This window comes from Protomyctophum bolini (assembly GCF_963924005.1).
Source record: "Protomyctophum bolini genome assembly, chromosome: 1".
Taxonomy (NCBI): domain Eukaryota; kingdom Metazoa; phylum Chordata; class Actinopteri; order Myctophiformes; family Myctophidae; genus Protomyctophum; species Protomyctophum bolini.
In genome coordinates, this window is record NC_137862.1 from 46,783,429 (window position 1) to 46,807,176 (window position 23,748).

General features: G+C 42.7%; 3 protein-coding genes across 3 annotated transcripts; 2 read left to right on the forward strand and 1 right to left on the reverse strand.

The window, feature by feature from the left end:
- Positions 1-131: 131 nt before the first annotated feature.
- Positions 132-4,862, reverse strand: emc8 (ER membrane protein complex subunit 8). The gene is made up of 5 exons (XM_080782862.1): positions 4,112-4,862; positions 3,718-3,794; positions 2,366-2,435; positions 2,184-2,278; positions 132-1,524 (listed from the first exon to the last, which is right to left on the reverse strand). Exons 1-5 carry the CDS (start codon positions 4,325-4,327, stop codon positions 1,365-1,367), a joined length of 618 nt encoding a protein of 205 aa, XP_080638988.1. The 5' UTR covers positions 4,328-4,862; the 3' UTR covers positions 132-1,364.
- A 70-nt stretch (positions 4,863-4,932) lies between these two features.
- Positions 4,933-7,855, forward strand: cox4i1 (cytochrome c oxidase subunit 4I1). Its single transcript, XM_080767134.1, has 5 exons — positions 4,933-5,010; positions 5,960-6,036; positions 6,481-6,645; positions 6,971-7,102; positions 7,538-7,855. The coding sequence occupies exons 2-5, from the start codon at positions 5,961-5,963 to the stop codon at positions 7,672-7,674; spliced, it is 510 nt and encodes a 169-aa protein (XP_080623260.1). The 5' UTR covers positions 4,933-5,010; position 5,960; the 3' UTR covers positions 7,675-7,855.
- Positions 7,856-9,601: 1,746 nt separating this feature from the next.
- Positions 9,602-23,462, forward strand: LOC308320566 (uncharacterized protein; the record flags this gene model as incomplete). Its single annotated transcript, XM_080771082.1, has 11 exons — positions 9,602-9,709; positions 13,611-13,721; positions 14,223-14,288; positions 14,763-14,851; positions 15,717-15,780; positions 17,773-17,911; positions 18,173-18,302; positions 19,063-19,247; positions 20,352-20,434; positions 21,766-21,834; positions 23,169-23,462. The coding sequence occupies 11 exons, from the start codon at positions 9,602-9,604 to the stop codon at positions 23,289-23,291; spliced, it is 1,167 nt and encodes a 388-aa protein (XP_080627208.1). The 3' UTR covers positions 23,292-23,462.
- Positions 23,463-23,748: the final 286 nt, after the last annotated feature.

A 23,748-nucleotide genomic window follows, 5' to 3' on the forward strand; every position in this document is an offset into this window, starting at 1 on the left:
CATTTGAAAAACAAACCAACGTGGAAAAACGTATTTCTATGGCCTTTTCGCAATTGCCTTGTAGTTCTTGAAAACGAAATAAAGCTAATTCCAAGCTTCAACATAAAAACATGTCTGATCCAAGATTGATCTCAAAAAGTTGTTTTTAATAGTACATTCAATTCATACATTTTTTGTAAAAAACAATTCTCACAATAATTTACAGTAATTAGCTCTGATTAAATTAAATCTCAAATATAAAGTTATTTCAGTACCTTTTAAATAAACTGTATTTATTATCTATCAACTCTTTAGAAGTGGTCAATTTATTTAGTATAAATATTATGGCCTTAGCTAAAGCAAACATCTGATGTAAAACAGCACATAATCTTGAACAGGTAGTCTACATTTGTGCATGTGAACAAGTGAGAGCAACAATAATTTCCTCCACCAGGCTGCAGCACTCAAAAGTGACAACAATAGTATGGTTACAGTAAACTAATCAAAATTGAAAAATAGTTAGTTTTACAACTCACTGTATTGATATAGGGCTGTATGCCTAGGATTTTGGGTGCATATGAATTTTTATTTCAAATATTTAGCTGTCAGTTTTAAGTTTATTTCATTTTTGTAATCACACAATTGTTTTTCTGACGTTTTAGAATCTCACCCAGTGATACTACACCAAATAACAAAAAGGGGGGGGGGGGAAACTACACTGCTAAAACTATCTAAATTGAAAACAGTCAAAAGATAAAAGGGGGAAAAAAACCTATATTCATAGACCTCCAAAAACAGACCTGTGATGGGGCAAAAATAATGCGCTCTCTCTAAACAGGACTGATTATACTGAACAAGATTATAAGACTGATGCTTTTCAGTTCTGTTGCCTTTGAGAAGGGAAATCTGAATCATAAATTAGTAGTGTGATTATCTTAAGACATTTAAATAATTTATAATACCTCTGTATGGTTAGTAACGATGAAATAAGAGTTGTGGAAATATATTTAAACATTTCTCAAATAAATTTTATGCACATAACTATAAGCAAAACACAAACTATTGCTGAAAACATCAAAATTGCAATTGAAAAGTTGCATTCTGAAACAAAATAGCCTTAATCACTCCAGTATCCCCTATACCGAGGGATAACACTTGCACAGTATGCAACAGTGCATCTTGCTTGCCCTTATGAGATTTTGGCTTAACAGGTCAATACTCCACAAGTTCTTGTCAATGTGAAAAACTTTCTAACTGGAGCAAAGACTTTGTATTCAGCACTTCCACTTGTAATCCTGTGCTACACGTCCTGCAGCACCATGCATGCTGAATGGCAGCAATATACTGTATGACTTTATCCATCTTAACACATCACCATTTTTTTTTTAGCACAGATCCAACACAGCCTTGTTGATAACAGGGTTGGTCCAGTCGTTCCTCAGGTCATCCAAGTGATTGTCAAAGTCAACCAGGTCATCAGAGGACCTGCTTTCTAGCAGAGCAGATGTGATCTTCCTGGCTTCATGCCAGTCCTCAAAACATTCCCTGGAACACAGGCAAACATCACTCGACTACAACATCTCCAAACATTCACTGGAACACAGGTAAATATCACTCGACTACAACATCTACAATACAATAAACCAGTGGTTCCCACACTTATTCATGTCAAGGACCCCCAAATTGACACTAATCAGCCCGTGGACCCCCATTTGAAGTGACATGGCAGGGACAGTGATTCTCAACTCGTTTAATTTCAATGACACTCTGTTTGACATGCATTAGGCCTCGGACCCCCCATTTAATGACATTTATTGATTTCTATCTCTGGGACTCCCAATTTATATTGTAAAATGAATGTTAATTTAACTCTGAGAGTGTACAAATGGAACCATTTGGTTCTATTTGTACACTGAGTTACTGGGGACCTCCTGGAACTCCCTCAAGGACCCCTGGGGGTCCCCGGACCCCACTTTGGGAACCACTGCAATAAACTTAAATTGCTAATTATTGGAGATGACCAGCATGGCCACATTCTATCCCATAACGTTATTGAATAATCAAGAAGTAGTTTTTTCGAATTATATAAACAAATCTGGGGAAATATATATATATATTTTTTATCAATACCTATTAGTCTAATTATCTACTGACTGAAGGCCAATGTTCTTTTAGTGAAAGTGTGTAGAGAAAGAGAAACTTACGGATTGACATCTCTATTCTTCCACTTGTTTTCATGGTGGTCATAGATAAGTAAAATGGGCTCAAAACAGCTCATTGTCAATCTACTGCTGTCCACCTAAGAACAAAATGGAGACAAAATAACGATTGGTTTTGTGTGGTCGTGTGTTTGATGGTACAACATGTCTATATCCGTTTGTCCTACCATCACGATTGCTGCATCACTGAAGTTCTCTGAAATCCTGGCAGCAACCTTTTCAGCAAACTGGTTGGGTCTGTAGGACAGGTGAAAATAAACACACAATAAATGTTGTTGTGGGGTGGAAGCTTTGCATTATTCAAAACAGTCACACCCTTCCAATGGATCATATGTAGTTATTTACTACATTGGATCTGTTAAATAGTGCAAATGAATGAAAAGAAAAATGCACCAGATTTAGCCAAATCTCTGAGAAAATACTAGCTAGCAAATGTATACACCCATGCATGCTTTTACACGTTATACTAGCTAATTATGATCTTTACCCCTTTTTCTCCCCAATTTAGTCATTATGCCAATGAATTCCTCCCCACACACTTCTGTGTGTCGTCACTGCTATTGTACCCTACTGGCTCACCTGCCAGTGAGGAGCCCGCACCATGGGGACGTCCGACATATAGCACCTCCGTCCACACAACACTCACTGCTGACAGGTGCCACCCCAGCCAGCACGAGTAGCCTATACCCAAATTCCAATACCCAAATTCTTGGCCACTCGCTCACTCACACTTGGTCACTCCAGCATGGTGGTGTTACTGATAAATTGGTGACCTGCTGAAATATGTGACAATTGTGTAGACAATCACCTAATCTCAGTCTCTGAATGTAAATCGTTGCAGTTTATTTATTAGCAGAGTTCAACGAACGTTTTTTAGACCACGTGTTTAAAGACTTCCATGTAAGTTGTGTGAAGTCCACATTATGGTCACATATTTCACCATAACACCGCCATGCTCGAGTGTGAGTGAGTGGTCGAGATTTCGGGTATTGGAATTTGGCTTATGTGTTGATTGTGCAGTGACCCTGCCTGGCTTCCCTCCACTGTTCTTCTGTGTGCATATAGCCAATGGGCTATAGAGCGTCGCAATCCCTTTCATGACGACGAGAGCCCGGGAAGATAATTCCCCATTAATTTTCCCCATAGAGTATTAAAAAAGTATTTATTTATAGACGTTTACGCCGGACAAAGCCAACTCTTGTACAAATGTTGGTCCATTTGTACGCTCAGAGTTACACACCCGTACGGGGCCATTTGTACACTCAAGGACACTTTGAGACACACTGGTGTAGCCAGCGTGTTTCCAGTGAGCACACAATAGCAGCACCCTGACTCTGACCAGAATGGAACAGAGCCTTCATCGAAATGGTGTGTGTGGATAGAGGCCATTGTGTTTGTATAGATAGACTGTGTCTGACTGTCTGACAGTTGTGATAACAGGACGAAGCATCTCTGTAGTTAAACAGCATTTTGTCTTGTAATAATACATACGATTGGTGGAACCATGTAGTTGAGTTACCTGAAGTCCTTTGTCCGTTCATTCGCTTGGTAATATCCAGCTATGACGTAGTTGTTCTCTTTACACCAAGTATCAATCTGAAGGAAGAGCAGCAGTCATGTGAGTTAGCAAAAAGCCCTCAAAGCCCTGGTTCAACATCAGGCCGGTGACACCCCAGGGGTTATTCCTGGGAGTTGATCATTAAGAACCGGCCCCTTACTAACTCCAAGAGTCCCAGACTCTTAATTATCTGAGTTAAAAATAAAATAACAGGGTTTTTTGTAGATTGAGATCATCCTATAGAAAAGATAATGTATGAATATAAATATGGGTGTACGTTGCCTAATGCCATCATGAAGACTGGGGGGGGGGTCCTTGATCACTGATGATCTACCAGATGATCATGCCAACTCACCAGTGTCAGAGCCACCTCTAGCATCGGAGCCAGAGCCAGAGTACCGTGGAACAAAGGGACACAGTCCACACAGAGCACCGGGGTGGATGGACTACTGTCTTTCTTCTTCTCCTTTACTTTCTCTGCTACCAGCAACCCATTCACGGCGCAGTGGGGGTATTTTGCAGCATGTAAAAGCATTTTACAATAAGCCTGGGTTGTCAATATAATAGGCATGGTTACAGTGACAATCTTTCGGATAGATCCTATAATCCCAAACTGTCGACTATGTGTGGGGGGTCTTCTTCTTGCTTGCTGCTAACGTTAGCTTAGCTCTTACCGGAGGAAACGTGTTGAAGTTGTACCCTCTAAAAGGTACATCTAACACGTCATGTTTATTACGATCCAAAAAGGGTATTTTAACAACAAACAAACAAACAAAAAGACCACGAAAAGCTCGAAATCCGTTCAATATACCTAATCTTTCTTTCCACTCGTTTCTTTTCTGCCGCACCGGTGGTAACGTAAACCACCACGAACGAAGGAAGTCAAGAAGAAGGTATCGTAAAGTGAATTAGATGCCGTAAAAATAAACCGGCAGTGGTGGGAAAAGTACTCACACGTTTTACTTCTGTAAAAGTATCAATAATGCAATATAGAAATACTGTTACGAATAAAAGTCCGGAATTCAACATTTACTTGAGTAAAAGTGAATTAAGTTGTACATTTATGAGCTACCGGTCCGGTATATATATATATATGTGTGTGTGTGTGTGTGTGTGTGTGTGTCATGGTGTGTGTGTGTGTGGGGGGAGCGGCAACGCATTTCCGCTCGTGAGCGGTGCGCGCCGCAAACTTCCTTTACGACGCACGCAAAGTACGAGGCGCGTCGGCGACACGAAACGGCAGAAAGACACAGAGTAGGTCAATATGTTTTTACTGTATTTCTGAACTGTATATGACAGTTTGTACTCTATGGTTGGTGTTGTAACGGCATGTTGTTGTCACTGTGGTAACCGTGGAGTTAAATGGTGGTCGTCGCTGTGAAAGACGCCATGGAACACCTCTGTGACATTGACAGCGGAACTGCGGCGTTAGCTTCTAGCTAACTTTAGTTAGCATGGGTGCTGCTATCGTGTTAGCCTTTTTATAGTTCGTAATCGTTCAACCTGGCCGATCTCATGAATGTATGTGACCTTTTCTGGATGCAGTTATACTTGATGTGTAAGATGGCTGCGGCGTTGTTGTTGCCATAGAACGTGACCTAATCGTGCGCTTTTGTTGTGCCGGTGGTGGGTGACCAATGACCTTGTGCTAAAGAGTTAACAACAGTAGCTCAGCTCAGCTCAGCAGCAGAGACGATGCTAGAGAACTAACTTGAAGTAATACATCAAATGCATATAAAGTCTTCTAGGATCATAAGTAAACTATGAGAACCTATCACCCGTCTAACAGTAGGATATCTGTACATTGAAACTATAAACACTATAGATAGAATGTCCTGGCATCTGTCTATATAACATGCCATCTAAATTACATATTTTACTTTTAGCATTTGCATAAGCCCTTTTTTGTATTTGGAATAACCATCATCCCAACAAAGGTATACAGGGTTCTAGCCATGGTTCACATGACCCACTCATCATGACAGTCATGTTTCAGGGCAAACAGGTTTCCAGAAAGAAACACTTACTTTTTGACCGATGTTTTTGACCAATATTCGAGCATTTGTTTCACACCCCCTGTGCAAATTTTGAATCCCTGCTGAATAAAATGATGGATCTTTAAATGTAAAAATATGTTGAGATAATATATATATTTACACACACAGTATAGGGATTTTAGATAATTTTGATAATTTTTTCACAGAATGTTGGCTATCCGAGCACTTCGTCATATTGGCAACCGTGCCATTTCCACATCTGTCTGCGTACGTGGGGGACATGGTAAGTGTACATTGATATTAAAGATTACGTTATTTATTATCAAAGAAACATGGGTTTCTGGAAATGTCTTTCTCTCTGAAAACAAAAGACATCAGCAGAAATGTTTTATGCGTTGTATTTGCAGTATGTGTTTTCTGTTCTATGAATATGTGTTGTATGTATACAGTATGTGTGCGTTTGCAGTCTTAGAATCAGTGCAATCAGTGCAACATTGACTGTTAAGGCCGTGACACACTGACTGAACATGTGCCCATGCCGGTGAGCAATCAAGCAGCCCCATACATGTTTCATGTCCTTATAGAACAATTATCACACTAGCTGGTATTTGATTGGTGTGCGACTCGTGACATTTATACGCCGACTGTAATGGTGTTTTTCTTATCTATCTATCTATCGTTTTTTTTATGACTGAACTGACAAGTCAATTTGTGCTTTCTCTTGTAGGTGTGGCTAAGGTAGAAGAGTATACCCTCCCAGCCTACTTTGACAGACGGGAGAACCCCCTCCCTGATATTCGCTATGTCAAGGAACTAAGTGCAGAGCAGAGTTCCCTGAAGGAGAAGGAGAAAGGATCATGGGCAGAACTCTCTAATGAGGAGAAAATTGCATGTAGGATATTTCTATCCTGGTAGTACTCATACATTTTCATACTGTTCATTAAGGCTGATTTATACATGGTTGTGCAGTGCACAGCACACCGAAAATAGCCTATCAAGCTCACAATGTGTCAGCTATTTTCGGTGTGACACAATGTGCAACTTGGTATGAATCAGGCTTCTCTTTTCTTCAAATGGATTTCATTAAGATTCTTGCCATACTTATGTACACATCCTATGTTGAGCTTGTGTTCATCTTATGTTGAGCTTTAATTATCTTCAAATTTCAAATAATTTGTCATCTTTTAATTGTGTGTATGCATTCCCAATGTTGACAGTGTACCGCATCAGCTTCCATAAAAGCTTTCCTGAAATGACCCAGAATTCCGGGGAGTGGAAGTCGGTGATTGCAGGAATGATGTTCTTTATTGGCATGACTGGTTTTGTTGTACTATGGCAGAGAATGAATGGTACGTCTTTCTGTTTTTTTATTATTGCACACAGTCCTTTTTATTTATTTATTTACGATGCCAAAAGGAGAGGAATGCACATTTTAAATATAGGTTTATCCTTTAGTTAAGCAATAACATTGAGCACTATACACAGACTGTCAAATGTACATGTTTGAAAAATAATTTAAGTGAAAGTGAAGTATTTTTGTGGGTTTTATTAATAATGTTGAACCAATGAAAAGTATTAACGAGAGCATGTGACTACAAATAAAATGGGATCCATTGGAATACAGGTTATTTTTCTCCATATCTTGAAAAGTAACCCTTTGGGACATGCAAAAGTGTACCCAACAGCAACCGATATTATCTCCTCACATCAGAACAGTGGGATTTAGTTTTAATTTACTGTTGAATTAAACACTTTATGACATTTTTGTTACTGTCCTTATACAGTGTACGGGCCTGTCCCTCACACCTTTGAGGCAGAGTGGAAAGAAAAGGAGTTGCAGAGAATGCTGGACATGAGGATCAACAATGTCGAGGGCATCTCAGCCCACTGGGACTATGAGAACAAGCAGTGGAAAAAGTAAATCAACTAGAGGACCATGACAGAAACTTGAACATTTAAAAAACAGACCAATACAATAAGGGTACAAACAGACCAATCTCTCTGTATTTATCAATTATTCACTTTACCTCATTTCATTGCGTTTTTGGAAGACCTCTTCCTCTTAAGGTCATTGTGTATAGAGAATAAAGTTCCTATGTTTACCCAATTGAAGTCGTGATTTTGTCATCGTACTACATGCTCAATAAGCTAAGTTCATAATACTCAGACACATAGAGAGTTGCGTCACACTTTGGTGTCTCTGCAAAGCGGGTGATATTGGCTGTACTTCCATTTGCCTCACCAACCTTATGTCTAACCAATGCTATGTCTAACCAAAGGTTGCCTCCCATTTGGGGTAACCGTCATCCCAACAAAGGTGTTTAGACAGTATTTGGTTTAGACTAGTCTAAACCATATGTTTTTACCTATGATTTCCTGTTTTTCGCAAATCTCTGCCACTCCAGCATGGCGATTTTACGGTGAAGTATGTATCTTGTGGACTTCACACAACTTACAGAGATCTTCTCTTATGGGGGTCCCTGGCATCTATTTTCAAATGGGGGGGGTTTGCAGGCTAATGAGTACCATTGTGGGGGTCCTTGACATGAACAAGTTTGGGAACCACTGTTATAATAGTGATGTGATAATTAGGTTCGTCCATTGGATGAGAGAGAGAGAGAGAGAGAGAGATGAAGCAGGTGAAACTACATTATGGTTTGAAGTCATGTGTCATGCGGCACAGACTGGAAAACCGACGTTTTTGCCGCCATCTAGCGTTCACCAGCAGACACTGCATGTGTTTGAAGATTACTCTGGGTGCTGTAAATCAATTCTTCTCAAACCTTTTCATGTCAAGAAGTTCAAGGACCCCCGAATTAATGTCAGGGACATTATGTTGTACCAGGGACCCCCATCTGATCATTATGTTGTACCAGGGACCCCCATCTGATCATTATGTTGTACCAGGTACCCCCATCTGATCATTATGTTGTACCAGGGACCCCCATCTGACCATTATGTTGTACCAGGGTCCAGGGACCCCCATCTGACCATTATGTTGTACCAGGGACCCCCATCTGACCATTATGTTGTACCAGGGACCATCACCTGAACACTATGTTTTACCAGGGACCCCCATCTGAACACTATGTTTTACCAGGGACCCCCATCTGAACACTATGTTGTACCAGGGACCCCCATCTGAACACTGTTGTACCAGGGACCCCCATCTGAACACTGTTGTACCAGGGACCCCCATCTGAACACTGTTGTACCAGGGACCCTCACCTGAACATTATGTTGTACCAGGGACCCCCATCTGCACACTATGTTGTACCAGGGACCCCCACCTGCACACTATGTTGTACCAGGGACCCCCATCTGAATACTGGAGGATTATGTTGTACCAGGGACCCCCATCTGAACATATGTTGTACCAGGGACCCCTGGTACAACATGGGGAATTCAATATTATTCAAACTTTTCCAAACATTTTTCAAAACATTTCAAACCAAGTATAACATTTGGATGAAGTGGTTTCATAATTTGTGATGCTGTAGTCAATCATTTTACTGGGGACCCCCTGGAACTTCCCCAAGGGCTTCATATTGACTCCATGTGTCCATTGATACTGGTTTATATCTATCTATCTACCTATCTACCTATCTATATCTATATAATATATCGACTGGTTAACAATATCGATGTGACAGTCCAGTCCAGCCCCCTATGAGTCCAGCCAGCAGACTGGCTGTGTGTCGCTATAGAAAGTACCCACCCAGCGGGGGCGGGGCACGACGATGCGAGGCGACAGCGTCTGGTAAACTTTAATGAATCACCCGACAACAAACTTCAGTCTGCTGGTTGAAGTTTAGGTCGTTGAAACAAACACTGCGAATGTCTGGAAAATGTCCTCGAAAATCATCGACCCTTTATCCCTTGACGAGTCGGCAGGAGACTCGGTGAACACTCGGAGTGTATCAGTGTGGGAGCATGGAGCTCGCTCTCAGCCCCAGGTAAAGTGAACCTGAACCAACCTGTGAAAGAAAGTTGTTGGGAGTGAAAACAAACTACTGCGTTAGGATTAGAATGTCTGACTTAACTTGCAGTGGTGGAAAAAAAATACTACAATGTAGAAGAATAATCTTGACTGGTAAAAGTCCAGAATTCAATATGTACTGAGGAAACTACAATATTTGCCTCTGAGATAGTGGAGTAGAAGTATATGTAGGCTACTAGAATTTCGCCCGGCTTCGCCGGGCTCATCCCAGTGTCGTTGCAGCGCAATATGGGAAGAAGGAATTTTCAGGAGTTGACAGAGTCCACTTCATGTTTCAGCTGTGTTTTTAAACTCAGTAGTGTGCCCTGCACACGGCGCACACTCGCAATTGCAGCTGGAGGGCGACGCGACACACACACACACACACACACACACAGAGAGCGATGTGTGGATAAATCAGAGATTTGGGAAATGTGTTCTGAATGGGCCAGAATATATGTGTGTAGGCTGCAACAATGATTTCATAAAGTGTAGTTTAATGAGTAGTAGCCTATTTTTTTTTGAGCACGCAGCACCTCTCTCTCTCGACGTCTCTCTCTCTCTCTCTCTCTCTCTCGTGTGTGTGCACTGCTGCGCAATGTCACAGACACAGACGCGAGGCAAAATATAACACTTTCCCTCTCTATCTGTGACTGTGATCAGCTCCTCACACACATAACTCCTCTCTCGTTCATGCACGCCTGCTCAAATTAGCAGCAACACAAAGATGAGTAGTAGCCTATTTTTTTTTTGAGCACGCAGCACCTCTCTCTCTCGACGTCTCTCTCTCTCTCTCTCTCTCTCTCTCTCTCGTGTGTGTGCACTGCTGCGCAATGTCACAGACACAGACGCGATCAATAATATATAGCAGAAATAATAGGCAAAATATAACACTTTCCCTCTCTATCTGTGACTGTGATCAGCTCCTCACACACATAACTCCTCTGTCGTTCATGCACGCCTGCTCAAATTAGCAGCAACTGTTAGCGTAAATGTTTTTTCTCCCCGTTGGGGGGTTCGGTGAGGCCCGGTCGTGCTGTCTCACCCCCCGGTCCGGCCCAATGTTGTTCCGCCACTGGGCTTCACGTGAATAATGTTGTGTGCGCGCGTGCGGAGAAATAGTTATTTAATGAATCGCATGTTGGTGTGTGTGTGTGTGTGTGTGTGTGTGTGTGTGTGTGGGGGGGGGGGGGGAAGTTGGCTGTGTGGCGAAAATAGGCAAAGTGATCGGTGTAAGGGTGATATTTTGGCACAATCCGATTAATGACAATGAACAATGTTGATGTAACTAAGGGAATCGTCGAGTCATTTATGTTGTAAATAAAGAGATTTAGATGGATTAAGCGAAATAGCGATCGTATAATTTCTCCTGTTCCTTCTGTCTGTCATCAATGTCCTGCGCGAGATCAGATTCTGTGCTGCGCGAGATGACATTGTCAAGCTAGTGTGGGGGCGGGGCTGGTAAGAGACGGCAGTGTTGCCAGGTTTGCGAATTGTAAGCGAGTTGTAGTGTGTGCAAGTAGCCTGGTTAAAAGGCCTTGTTTCTGCCGCTGTTGGGGCAACAGAACATGTCGACCAGTTTCTGTCAACCGCTTTTGGCCCCGTGACCAACTTGACAAATGTTAAATTAGATTGTAAACTGGTCTGAAAATACTCAAGTAAAGTAGAAATACCTCAAAATGTTACTTAATTACAGTACTTATGATATTACTTAAATCAAGTTAAATGTACTTACCATAGTTACTTTACACCACTGCTTACAGCCTACATAGTCTGCAGATTGTAGTATCTAATTTAACATTTGTCAAGTTGGTCACATGGCCAAAAGCGGTTGACAGAAACTGGTCGACATGTTCTGTTGCCCCAACAGCGGCAGAAACAAGGCCTTTTAACCAGGCTACTTGCACACACTACAACTCGCTTACAATTCGCAAACCTGGCAACACTGCTCTGTGTTCTCATAGGCCCACCAGGCCCGCCCCCAACACTCCTTTTCAGTCTCACAATCGGCCATCTTGCTTTTTACTTCGATGCGCGAGTGGACATTTAATGCAAATACATTAATTATAGCTCCAGCAAGCAAACACAAACACCTCAACTCCATCTCATTGTGAATAAGAATTCCGAGGGGAAAAATAATTTTTGGAACGCCACTTTCACCCAGTATGAAGCTAAATGTGGAAGCCGTGTGTGTCACACCAACACTGGTGACCCAGAGAATCCTGTGCCGATTCTCAGGCATCTGGCCTGAGGCACTGCCTGCGAGTTGGCTCTGCGTGCGCTTTTTCCAACTCTCACTGATTTATCCAGCTCACACGTCAATCACAGTCAGCAGCTCTCAGCCTGCACACACACGCACGTCTGTCTTGCGCACACGCGCACACACACACACATACACACACACACACACACACACACACAGAGACACACAGGAATAGGCATGCAGGCTAAGGCGAGTGGCAATTTAATCTGATCTCGCGCAGGACATTGATGACAGACAGAAGGAACAGGAGAAATTATACGATCGCTATTTCGCTTATTCCATCTAAATCTCTTTATTTACAACATAAATGACTCGACGATTCCCTTAGTTGCATCAACATTGTTCATTGTCATTAATCGGATTGTGCCAAAATATCACCCTTACACCGATCACTTTGCCTATTTTCGCCACACAGCCAACTGCCCCCCCCCCCCCCCCACACACACACACACACACACACACACACACACACCAACATGCGATTCATTAAATAACTATTTCTCCGCACGCGCGCACACAACATTATTCACGTGAAGCCCAGTGGCGGAACAACATTGGGCCGGACCGGGGGGTGAGACAGCACGACCGGGCCTCACCGAACCCCCCCCCAACGGGGAGAAAAAACATTTACGCTAACAGTTGCTGCTAATTTGAGCAGGCGTGCATGAACGAGAGAGGAGTTATGTGTGTGAGGAGCTGATCACAGTCACAGATAGAGAGGGAAAGTGTTATATTTTGCCTATTATTTCTGCTATATATTATTGATCGCGTCTGTGTCTGTGACATTGCGCAGCAGTGCACACACACGAGAGAGAGAGAGAGAGAGACGTCGAGAGAGAGAGGTGCTGCGTGCTCAAAAAAAAAATAGGCTACTACTCATTAAACTACACTTTATGAAATCATTGTTGCAGCCTACACACATATATTCTGGCCCATTCAGAACACATTTCCCAAATCTCAGATTTATCCACACATCGCTCTCTGTGTGTGTGTGTGTGTGTGTGTGTGTGTGTGTGTGTGTCGCGTCGCCCTCCAGCTGCAATTGCGAGTGTGCGCCGTGTGCAGGGCACACTACTGAGTTTAAAAACACAGCTGAAACATGAAGTGGACTCTGTCAACTCCTGAAAATTCCTTCTTCCCATATTGCGCTGCAACGACACTGGGATGAGCCCGGCGAAGCCGGGCGAAATTCTAGTAGCCTACAACAGATTGTAGGAGGGCTGATCAATCTGTTGTAGGCTGTAGTGTATTATTATAACAGATTGTAGTATTATTACAACAGATGTAGTATAGCCTACAACAGATTGTATTATAGCCTACAACAGTGCCTCCCACGTTTTCATGTTAATATCATGTTGGCTTTGTACGACGCTTAAAAGGTCTTTAAATAAATAAATACTTTTTGAAATGTCTATGGGAAAAATGCATTGGGAATAATTTCCTAAGCCTGGCGTCGTCATGAAAGGGGGCGGGACTGCGACACTCTATATTCTACCAATCATTATCTGGGTGGGAACCTCCTGGAACCCCCCTAAGGACACATGGGGGTCCCTTCTGCTCACCACTTTGAGAACCCACCGGCCTACAATATTATGCAACCTTTCAATGTGTGCAGATCCCGTTGAAGGTGTTGAAAGGACATGCAGGCGGTCTGACCAGCTGTCATTTCTGTTTTAATGACACAAAGATGCTGACCAGCTCTCAGGACAAGACCGCTATTATATGGGTAATAGTAATACTAACAATTTATAGACGTTGAGACTGCCAAAGTCTGACATCATGTGGAACCATGTAGATTAGTGTAATGGGCTCTATATGCACACACGCCATTTTGGAAAGAACTTGGGCCCCTTGCGAGGAGGGGATCTTCAGCGGATTCCGTCGTTCTTCCGGGTTCTTGGAAACGCCCCCAGCCACTGCGTTTAGTTTAACTGAGGTTAGGTTTAGGTATATTTTTACTGAGGTTAAGGTTAGGGTTAGGTTTAGGTATATTTTTACTGAGGTTAAGGTTAGGGTTAGGTTTAGGTATATTTTTACTGAGGTTAAGGTTAGGTTTAGGTGTAGGCTGTCAATCACAGTGATTGGCCAGTCACAGCGCACCCTCTACGTCACTCTGTACTCAAGTTCAACCCGCTGAGGGAACCATGCTCGCGGGCCCCTTCCTTACGTCCTTCACAGGTGTTACCGATGATACTAATGAAGTCTCTGTTCCATTCTGGTCAAACAGAGTCAGGGTGCTGCTTTTGTGCGTGTTGGCTCACTCACTGGAAACAACTCTGCTACACCAGACACAGTGGGTCTCAAAGTGTTCTTTAGTGGGTGTTTAACTCTGAGAGTGGACCAAATGGACCTGTAAGGGTCCATTTGGTTCCATTTGCACACTCCCAGAGTTATGGGGGAGCTTGACATTACAAAGTTTGAGAACCACTGTACACTAAATGGAACAGAGCCTTAATTAGTATCGTCGGTAACCTAGTAGTGAAGCGGCCCGGAAGTAGGAAGAGTTATTCTGTGTGCATACTAGAGCCCATTGTGCTTATGAGCTTTGGGTAGTACTTCTTCTCACCCAACCAGCCTACCTGACACACCAGGGTCTTCTAAATGTATATCAATTGAATAGTGAGAATACCTCCAAACAGTGCAGATGTACAAGTTATTGTATTACTATATTCTACCATACAGATTGGATGAAATAACGTTTTATTAATTAAAATAAGGTTGCTGCTTTAATGTTTATTGTTAATTCATACAGTATGTTGACATGTAGGATGCTGACAGCTGCTCCAAACAGCGTGTGTTTGAGGGAGGTCATCAGAGCACCATCAGTGAGTGTGCCCTGGTCCCAGGAAAGAACAGGTAGGTCCAGATGTTTTAAAAGCTGTGGTTCTCAAACCTTTTCATGTCAAGGAACCCCACATTGATGTATCTGGCCGGGGACCCCCATCTGACACATTTCATCAAGACTGTTTGACAATTAGCAGATCTATAATCTCACGAAACGTGTCGATGTGACGCACTGTGAGCTGCTTAATAATTGATTGACTGATTGAAACTTTAAAAAAAAAGGGGGAAATAATCTGCTAAGACGATAAAACCCTAACCATAAGACAGTAGGAAAGCTGAAAGGAGGCATTGCAAAAACGGTTTGTTGTGGAGCTGACACAGTGACACTAGTTGAGGGTTTTATTACAGCGCCCCATTGTCTAAGACCTGCTCACTGGAACGCATGCACGCACGCACGCACGCACTCACGCACGCACGCACGCACACACACACACACACACACACACACACACACACACACACACACACACACACAATATCCAGTTACGAGAAAACTACTGGAACACAGCCAGTTAACCACATGAACCCTAGCATTCCAATTGTGAGGGTGAACATTCGGTGAAAGTATAGACAATCTATTACGTAGCTCACAGAAATGGGAAAAATGACATCAAAAGGATAATATGTGTTTCCTTTCGGGGCGATAGGTGTTTCCTGTCTATACTAGGGTTATTATAGGCTGTTTTTTTTATAATTTCTTCTGCACTGTAATTTTATTTTCTAATCTTCTTCTTTTTCTTCTTTGATCTTGTATTTGAATGTCCTTTAATCACATTAATTTTGCACTGTCATAATGACATGTGTCTCAATGCTTATAAAGCTTTCTTGTTGAAATGAGCTGTACTGCTAAACGTGTCTTGTCTTGCTCCTCATTCAGTATAATAACAGTATCATGGGATAAGACTATGATTTGTTGGGACGTGGAGACAGGACAGAGATTGGTGAGTTCACCCCCTCCTCTATCATCCCATCACCTGTGTGTGTGTGTGTGTGTGTGTGTGTGTGTGTGTGTGTGTGTGTGTGTGTGTGTGTGTGTGTGTGTGTGCGCGCGCGCGTGTCCGTGTGAGTGCACGTGCATGTGTCCTTGTGCGTGTGTGTGCACACAAGTGTGCCTGTGTGCGCGAGTGTCTGTGTGTGTGTGCCTGTGTGTGTATGTGTGTGCGCGCGAGAGAGACCGTGTGCGTGTGTGTGTGCGTGTGCATGCTTAGCTTATGTTTCAGAAAAATACAATAGAGCACACACATCCACTAACTTATCGGCAGGTGCCGGGCAGAGGCCAAAAGCAGAACAAAAAAGATAGGGTCAGCACACTGAGGTAAGCTCCAAATATAAAGATAGGGTCGGCGCACTGAGGTAAGCTCCAAACCTTACGGTTTCCACATCACACCATGGTGGACATGACGTTTGGAGCCTCACGGCTCGTCATCAGACCGTCTGCCTGTCAGGAACACGCGTTGTATAAGCTTGTGAAAATGGACGTTTTACAACATGGAAAACGATCTGGCAATGTTGTAATGCGGTAATTGTGATAGGCCTACCTACCCGACAGCGGCGATACGCTGTGTGTGTCAGTGTTGTTTTTGGCAGCAAATTTATATTTTAGTTTAGTAATGGTCTTTGGAATAAAACTTAATTTAGTTTTAGTCATATTTTAGACACCCGGAATGTCTTAGTGTTAGTCTAGTTTCAGTCGACTAAATCTACAGTTGGTTTAGTCGACTTTTTAATCGAACATTTTTTGTCGACGAAATCAACACTGGTGTGTGTGCGCGCACGTTTGTGTATATGGTCTACTGTGTGATTTGTTTCTATGTCATCCTGTATACTATGGTGTGTTCACGTGCGTGCGTTTGTGTACAGTCTATGGGGCTAAATCTTGCGCCACCCCTTAACCCTTATTTTTGACATGTTTTACTATTTTAAAAAACCTTTTAAAATAGTTCAAATAGCCGATCTACAAGCTCACAACACGTAGATGTAGATCGCCTAGTGCTAGTTGAACTATTTTTAAATGATTTTCAAAATAGTATAAAATGGCAAATACGTTTAGGGATAAGGGATAAGGGCCGATTCATACTCCTACAGCAGGTGTTCCCAAACTTTTTTGGACCAGGTACCCCTTTTGGGGTAGATATTTTTCCAGGTACCCCCTCATCCTCGCAACACGGATAACAATATATTTACAACCACAAGCAGTGTTTCCTGCAGGAAAAAGCTTTGGCATGGTGCTGGGCACAGGCCGCAATTTTGATTAATTAATTAATTTGATTAATTAATTAATAAGATTAATACATTAAGATTAATTTGTATTATTGCTCTTGTATTGCTATTGGAGACACTTGGGGGACACTGGGGGACACTGGGCAGGCACTGAGGAGGCACTGGGGAGACACTGGGAAGGCACTCAGGGGGCACACTGGGGAGGCATTGGGGAGGCACTCGGGGGGACACTGGGGAGGCACTCGGGGGGACACTGTCTAAATGTATACGTCTAAATGTAGACGTCTAAATGTAGACGTCTAAATGTATACGTCTAAATGTGTACGTCTAAATGTAGACTTCTAAATGTAGACGTCTAAATGTAGACGTCTAAATGTGTACGTCTTCTCTTATGGGGGTCCCTGGCATATCTTTTCAAATGGGGGTCCACAGGCTAAGTAGTGTCAATTTGGGGGTCCTTGACATGAAAAAGTTTGGGAACCACTGCTTTAAACACTTTAGCACTTTATGAACATGAACAAAATAGATGGGTCCCCCCTGGAACTCCCTCAGGTACCCCTGGGGGTCCCCGGACCCCACTTTGGGAACCACTGCTCTACAGCACCGAACCGACTTTTATTCGGCTCTAAAATAGGAGTATGAATCGGCCCTTAGGGATAAGGGGTGGCCCAAGAGTGAGCCCTATGTCTTAGTTTCTGTGTTGTCCTGTGCAGTGGCAGTCGAGCCACGCTGGTCTGCTGACGTCCTGCAGTGTGTCCGCTGATGAGAAGCTGGTCGTGTGTGCTGCCGACGCAGAGAACGCCCTCTACATTTCTGATGCTAACACGGGACAGAGAATACATCATATCACAGGTAACCATTAACATGCCTTCTATATAAGTCTGTATACTGGTATTAAAATAAGTCTATTGTTGTGTTACTCTTCTGCACCTACTGCACTTCCATGCCCTGTATCTGTAACTTTTACTGTTGTACTGTCTCTGGCGCCTGAATTTCCATCAATAAAGGTATCTGTCTGTCTGTCTGTCTGTCTGTGTCTTGTCTTGTCTTGTCTTGTCTGTGCGTGCGTGCGTGCGTATGTATAGTTCATGTATGTTCCTGTTTCCATTCCAGACCATCACAGGTCCATGGTAACGCGGTGCCGGTTGGACTCTCAGGGCCAGCATGTGGCCTCAGTGTCTGCAGACAGGACGGTCAGGCTGTGGGACCTGCTGGCGCAGAAAACCACCATCAGCATCAACAGGTGTTTGATCTGCCACCGAGAACCCCTTTTAGTGTTTTAAAGATTATGTTATAATTTAGCTATTGAAAAATAGCAGATCTACAAGCTCGTACGAGCTTGTAGGTCTGCTATCTTTTTTTAAATCGTGAAAATGTGGCGCAAATTTGGAATATTTTTTTTCCAACGTTTTTAACTCAAATCTTTGCTTCTGGCGGCCAAATACATTTTTGGGGTCCTTGACAAGAAATATTGAGCACCACTGATACAGAAACATAGGAATTTCAGACATTTTCTTTCAAAGAATTCTTTTTTATTTCGACGTCAGGCCTAAATGGGTTAATATCGTGTTTCCGTTATGCAACCAGTGGTCCAGGGGACCACCAGTGGTCAATGAGGGGGTTCCAGGTGGTCCCCAGCTGAATGATGGAGATCAGATTCATAACCAAATGGAACTTATTAGATCTTTAACTCTTGAGTGTAATATTTTACACTGTCAAGAGTTACATTATAGTTAAACATCTGCATTACTTAATTGAAGAATTGTTATTCTGATCAACGTTTGCCTGTCTCTCCTACACATTGGTACCACATCAGTACAGTGTGGAATTGTGGACACCATCTTAATCCAACGACAACAAAATATTCTATGTCTTGAGAGGCTACATCTATAATAGAATCTGTAATCTACAATAAATAATGGACCTTGACATGAAAAGGGTTGAAAACCTGCACTGATGTAAAATAATGGACATTACATGGACACATTGGCCTCTCCTTGCAGTAACCATAGCAACGTTGTGTCCAACTGTTGCTTCACGTCTGACGGTGGCCTCCTGTGCACCGCCTCGTGGGACAAGACTCTACGCCTGTGGGACGTCCGGACGGGGGGGTTTCGCTCTGGCGGGGGGCTGACACTAAGTAAAGGTCACGCTGGCAGTGTCAGCTCCTGTTGCTTCTCATCTGACGGTAAGAACTGGAAACACCCCTAGTTTAAATTAAAAAAAGATCTTCTAAATCCTCCAGTTTTCTGAAATAAATATTTTCACGATTTTTCAAAAATAGTAGACCTACAAGCTCGTAGCGCGCCACTCGCTATGAGCTTGTAGATCTGCAGAGCGTGCAAGTACTGCCGACCGATACGAACTTTCACATCTCAGCCTCTCTGTGAAATAACGGTTTCAATATTGAATTATTAGGTTTAGCTATGTGCTACGTACCTAGTTTTTGGAGGTAAAATTATTTTGAAGTATGGTAAAAGTTTCTATCTATAAAATAAATACAGTCTCATCGATTTAGAAGTGTCCAGTATCCACTCCTCTCAAAGAAAAATAAAACATGGATATCAGAAAAAAATAATAATATCACGTATATAGTATAATATTTATTTTAAACTTTCAATAACATTGCTTTAATTTTCTGAGTAATAGGTGTCTCTAACTTCAATGTTTGTAATGGCTCTTGAATGAACCGTGAACCTTTTGAACCTGATTTGATTTGAAGCATATGTCCCGTAGCAGCATATGACGTGATGAAGATGTACCAATGCCAGGGTATAACTGGCCCTCGATGGTGACGTAATAAAGATATGTTTCAGTGTCAGGTGAAGTACAGGAAATGCCTCTATATGTACAGTATAATGTAATCTGTAAGTTGATTAGCAGTATACTGTGGTTTACCTGGGTCGTTTGATGCGTATGTCCGTTGCTGCGTATGACGTGATGAAGATATGTACCAATGCCAGGGTATAACTGGCCCTCGATGGTGACGTAATAATGTTTCAGTGTCGGGTGGATTAAAGGTATGTATGTAATCTGACACCAATGCCATATCAAGCACAAATCAATCATTACGTCATACGCAGCCACGGACATACGCATCGGAGCACCGGACAAAAAAACATTACTTGCACGCTCTGCTTGCGCAAGTAACAACTACAATAGGGTGAATAGGATGAACAGCATAATGATGTACATATACTGTAAAAACGCATAAATCAATTCAGTTCCTGTCATATAATTACTACTTTATGTTTGAGTGATTTCATGCTCTCCTTCCCTGGTGTCTGTCTAGGTAGACTACTGGTGTCTGGATCCTATGACAGGACTGCCATTCTCTGGGATATGAACACACACTGTCATACGCTCACTCTGAAGGTACAGTATGTCACTATAACAGTATATCCCAAATATTAGGCATTTTGTGTCACAGACCCATTTGAATTGGGTTGCGAGTAAAATCCTAAACAATCTTCACAAATAATAAAAACGAGCTTATCAGCTATTTTCCACTATCGTTGAAATAGGACACAAGTGATACATCTTTTTTTATTTATATTTTTTTATCCCACGATTTTGTAACCCATTTTTCACTCACGTGTCAATTATCTAATGTGATCCTGGGCTCTACACACCCTCTGCCAACCTGGGGAGAGCAACGGACTGGAACTCATGCTTCTTTCATGCATGAGTGTCCAAGTTGCTCCTTTACACCTGACAGGGGGGAGTTTCCCTGGTTGGACGTAGCGTGTGGAAGGAACACGTTATTCCAACCAGTTCCTTTACCCTCCATCAGGCGCCCCGGCTGGCCAGGGGGAGGCAGTTTAGTGACCAGGATTACTGCATGTTTTTTGTGAGGGTACCTACCCTATAGGGGACACGGGGAGAACATGCAAACAAGTGATTAATTTAATAATTTGTAATATATTTTTGTGTGTTTGGATCCAGGGCGGATACCAAATGCCTCCTTTGGGTTTTTGGGAACCCCGACATGCACTACTGCAGTTAAACACACTCATGTCTTGAGTCGTGCACGAACGTGCATGGCATGAACGGGGCGGCGGCAACAAATCCAACAGAAAAATCAGACTGAAGCGTCTGCCCAACTCCACACATCGCGTCCTGACAGCCAATCAGACCTTTGCGTCCGCCCAACTCCACGCATCGCGTCCTGACAGCCAATCAGACCTTTGCGTCCCCCCGACTCCACGCATCGCGTCCTGAGTCTCCTGACAGCCAATCAGCGTTGATGTTGTAGGGAACCCTGGAATCGTTTTGGCTATTTGCTGCTCATAAATTATATATAGTAGCAGGAATTATCAATTATGTTAAATATATGAAACTGAGCCATCTTGGGTGAAGGAGCGGGTCTATTTGGTTACACTCCAAAAGTTTAATTCCTGTGTCTCCATACAGCCGATCGGGGCGATGCGAGCGAAGGGATCTTTTCTTTTTCTTTTACCAACGCTGACCTGCCAAAGTGAAGCGATTGAAGTGACTGGAAACAAATATATATTCACGCAAGTTTAGTATAAAAAATGTAATGCAGTATTAATATATGAACACACTACTCACTCACTTTCATTCCTACTTGCAAATCACATGTGTTACAGAATAACATTGAATTGCAAGTATCGATTTATTCTTTTTCTCCCTCAAATTAAAAATGTCAATTGTCTTCATATTTTGCTTCCTTGACATTTCCCCAGGGCCATGGTGATTGGGTGACAGATGTGTCAATCAGCACTGACAGAAAATGGGTGGCCTCAGCCTCCAAGGTCCGGTACACTTCACTACGTCTTCAACTAACCTTTACTCACAGTCACAGCAATGAATGAAGTTCTCTCTCTCCCTGTCTGTCTGTCTGACTAATAAAGTATTCTGTCTGTTTGCCTGCCTGCCTGCCTGCCTGCCTGCCTGCCTGCCTGCCTGCCTGCCTGCCTGCCTGCCTGCCTGCCTGCCTGTAGGACTGTACAGTGAGGCTGTGGAACATAGAGCGCAGTGAAGAAATCCCAGAGATAATAGAGAAGAGAAGAGATCAGGGGATGGGATTTCACGTCATCAAGGTTGGACTTTTTACATAGTTTTTCTTAACGACTGAACCCCCTACACAGTATATACTTCATTGACATATATTGACTATATACTTGGTTGGTGGAAAAAATAGAGTCTGCAACACTGGTAAAGAAACTCAGCTCCACTGGTTTATTATTGATTTAACGTTTGGATCACTAGGATCTTCTCAGGAATACTAATACTACTCATAGTTATTTAGTTATAGTTAACTAACTTTCCTTCCTTACTAGTTACTACTCATAGTAGTACTACACCATCACGGGACCATACCATCATGGGCATACGCACCACGCATTCAACTCATTACTCATTTCAAATATAATATAATTATAATTTAAATTAAAATATAATTTTACTGGTGTTTCTCAATAGAAACAACTTATTTTGAGGCATAAAGGTGACAGCATGCAGTGCAATAGGAATAATTAACCCTCATGTCTTCTATGGTGCCAGCCTGAAGAAATGTAATATAACGATCCCCAAAGTGCGCATTCCGTATGTGACATCAGCTGACTGGTAAAGAAAATAGTACGGACATGTTGATTGGGTAACTCTCAAACACGCCTTAAACACTCCCATGACTAATTCAAGGCCGTTTTGCGCACTCCACGGGGTGTCGAAAGCGCTTCTTAACATGCTTAAAATTGCTATATGACATACCCCACGCCCCCAGCTCATAAAACTGTAATCTTATATGTCATATTATTGGAAGTGGTTAATAGACCCCACCCCATAGTATTTCGTGTCGTGTTTTGAGTTTGTAGATCTGCTGTTTTTGGTGGCTGCTATCCCCTTTTCACCAAATCTTCGCCTGCTATGAGGGATGTGGTTGTCAGAGCTTCTACTCTTTCTCCTGCAATATACATGTATCTGCATACATTACATATAACATTGTGTGCTCTGTGATTCCCGAGCGCGGCACGGCTGCAGCTCACCGCTCCAAGAGATGGGTCAAATGCGGAGAACACATTTCACTGCGGTAACGTGTGTGACAAATCGTACGACTTTGACTTTGACTTTGATGTGTGTGTTTCAGTGTGAGGAGTGTGGGAAGCCGTTCTCTGTGTCCAGACTGGAGACAACGGACCTGATCACCAAGTGTGTGTTCTGTCGCCTCAAATCTCCCAACTCTTACAGAGCACAGCCCCCGATCTGCTGATTGACCCGTGTTATTGGCAATGTACTGTGCATGTGTATGTCTTTTTCTTTTATTTTTGCGGCTTACGCCTTTTTATTGTTTTTTTTAAGGGACAGACAGTAGGCTGACAGGAAACGGGAGAGAGATGGGGGAAGACATGCAGTAAAGGCCGTGTCGGGCTCGAGTCGAACCCGCGGCACACTGCGACTGGATTACCAGTCGGCCCAGACGGTTACGCCACCACCTGGGCCTGTGCATGTGTATGTTTTATGAGAGTAAGAACTAGATGTTTGTACAAGATGGAACAGAATATGAACATGTATGCTCTAGGCTAGACCATAGAGTCATAGACTAGTTCACAATGTCACAAATTCTGTGTTGGCCACGAATGCAGAGCCCATTTATTGGAATAACTCAATATGTATACTAAGACAACAGGAAGTGAAGTATTTCAAATAATGGTAATTATATAGCTGGG

Excerpts from the sequence above, each read along its gene's own strand:
- cox4i1 (XM_080767134.1), top strand. The coding sequence starts at position 5,961 with ATGTTGGCTATCCGAGCACTTCGTCATATTGGCAACCGTGCCATTTCC. Across the intron at positions 6,646-6,970 it reads TAATGAGGAGAAAATTGCAT|TGTACCGCATCAGCTTCCAT; the intron begins GTAGGATATTTC and ends CAATGTTGACAG. Across the intron at positions 7,103-7,537 it reads ACTATGGCAGAGAATGAATG|TGTACGGGCCTGTCCCTCAC; the intron begins GTACGTCTTTCT and ends GTCCTTATACAG.
- emc8 (XM_080782862.1), bottom strand. The coding sequence starts at position 4,327 with ATGCCTATTATATTGACAACCCAGGCTTATTGTAAAATGCTTTTACAT. Across the intron at positions 2,436-3,717 it reads GAACGGACAAAGGACTTCAG|ACCCAACCAGTTTGCTGAAA; the intron begins GTAACTCAACTA and ends CCTGTCCTACAG. Across the intron at positions 2,279-2,365 it reads GTGATGCAGCAATCGTGATG|GTGGACAGCAGTAGATTGAC; the intron begins GTAGGACAAACG and ends TTTTGTTCTTAG.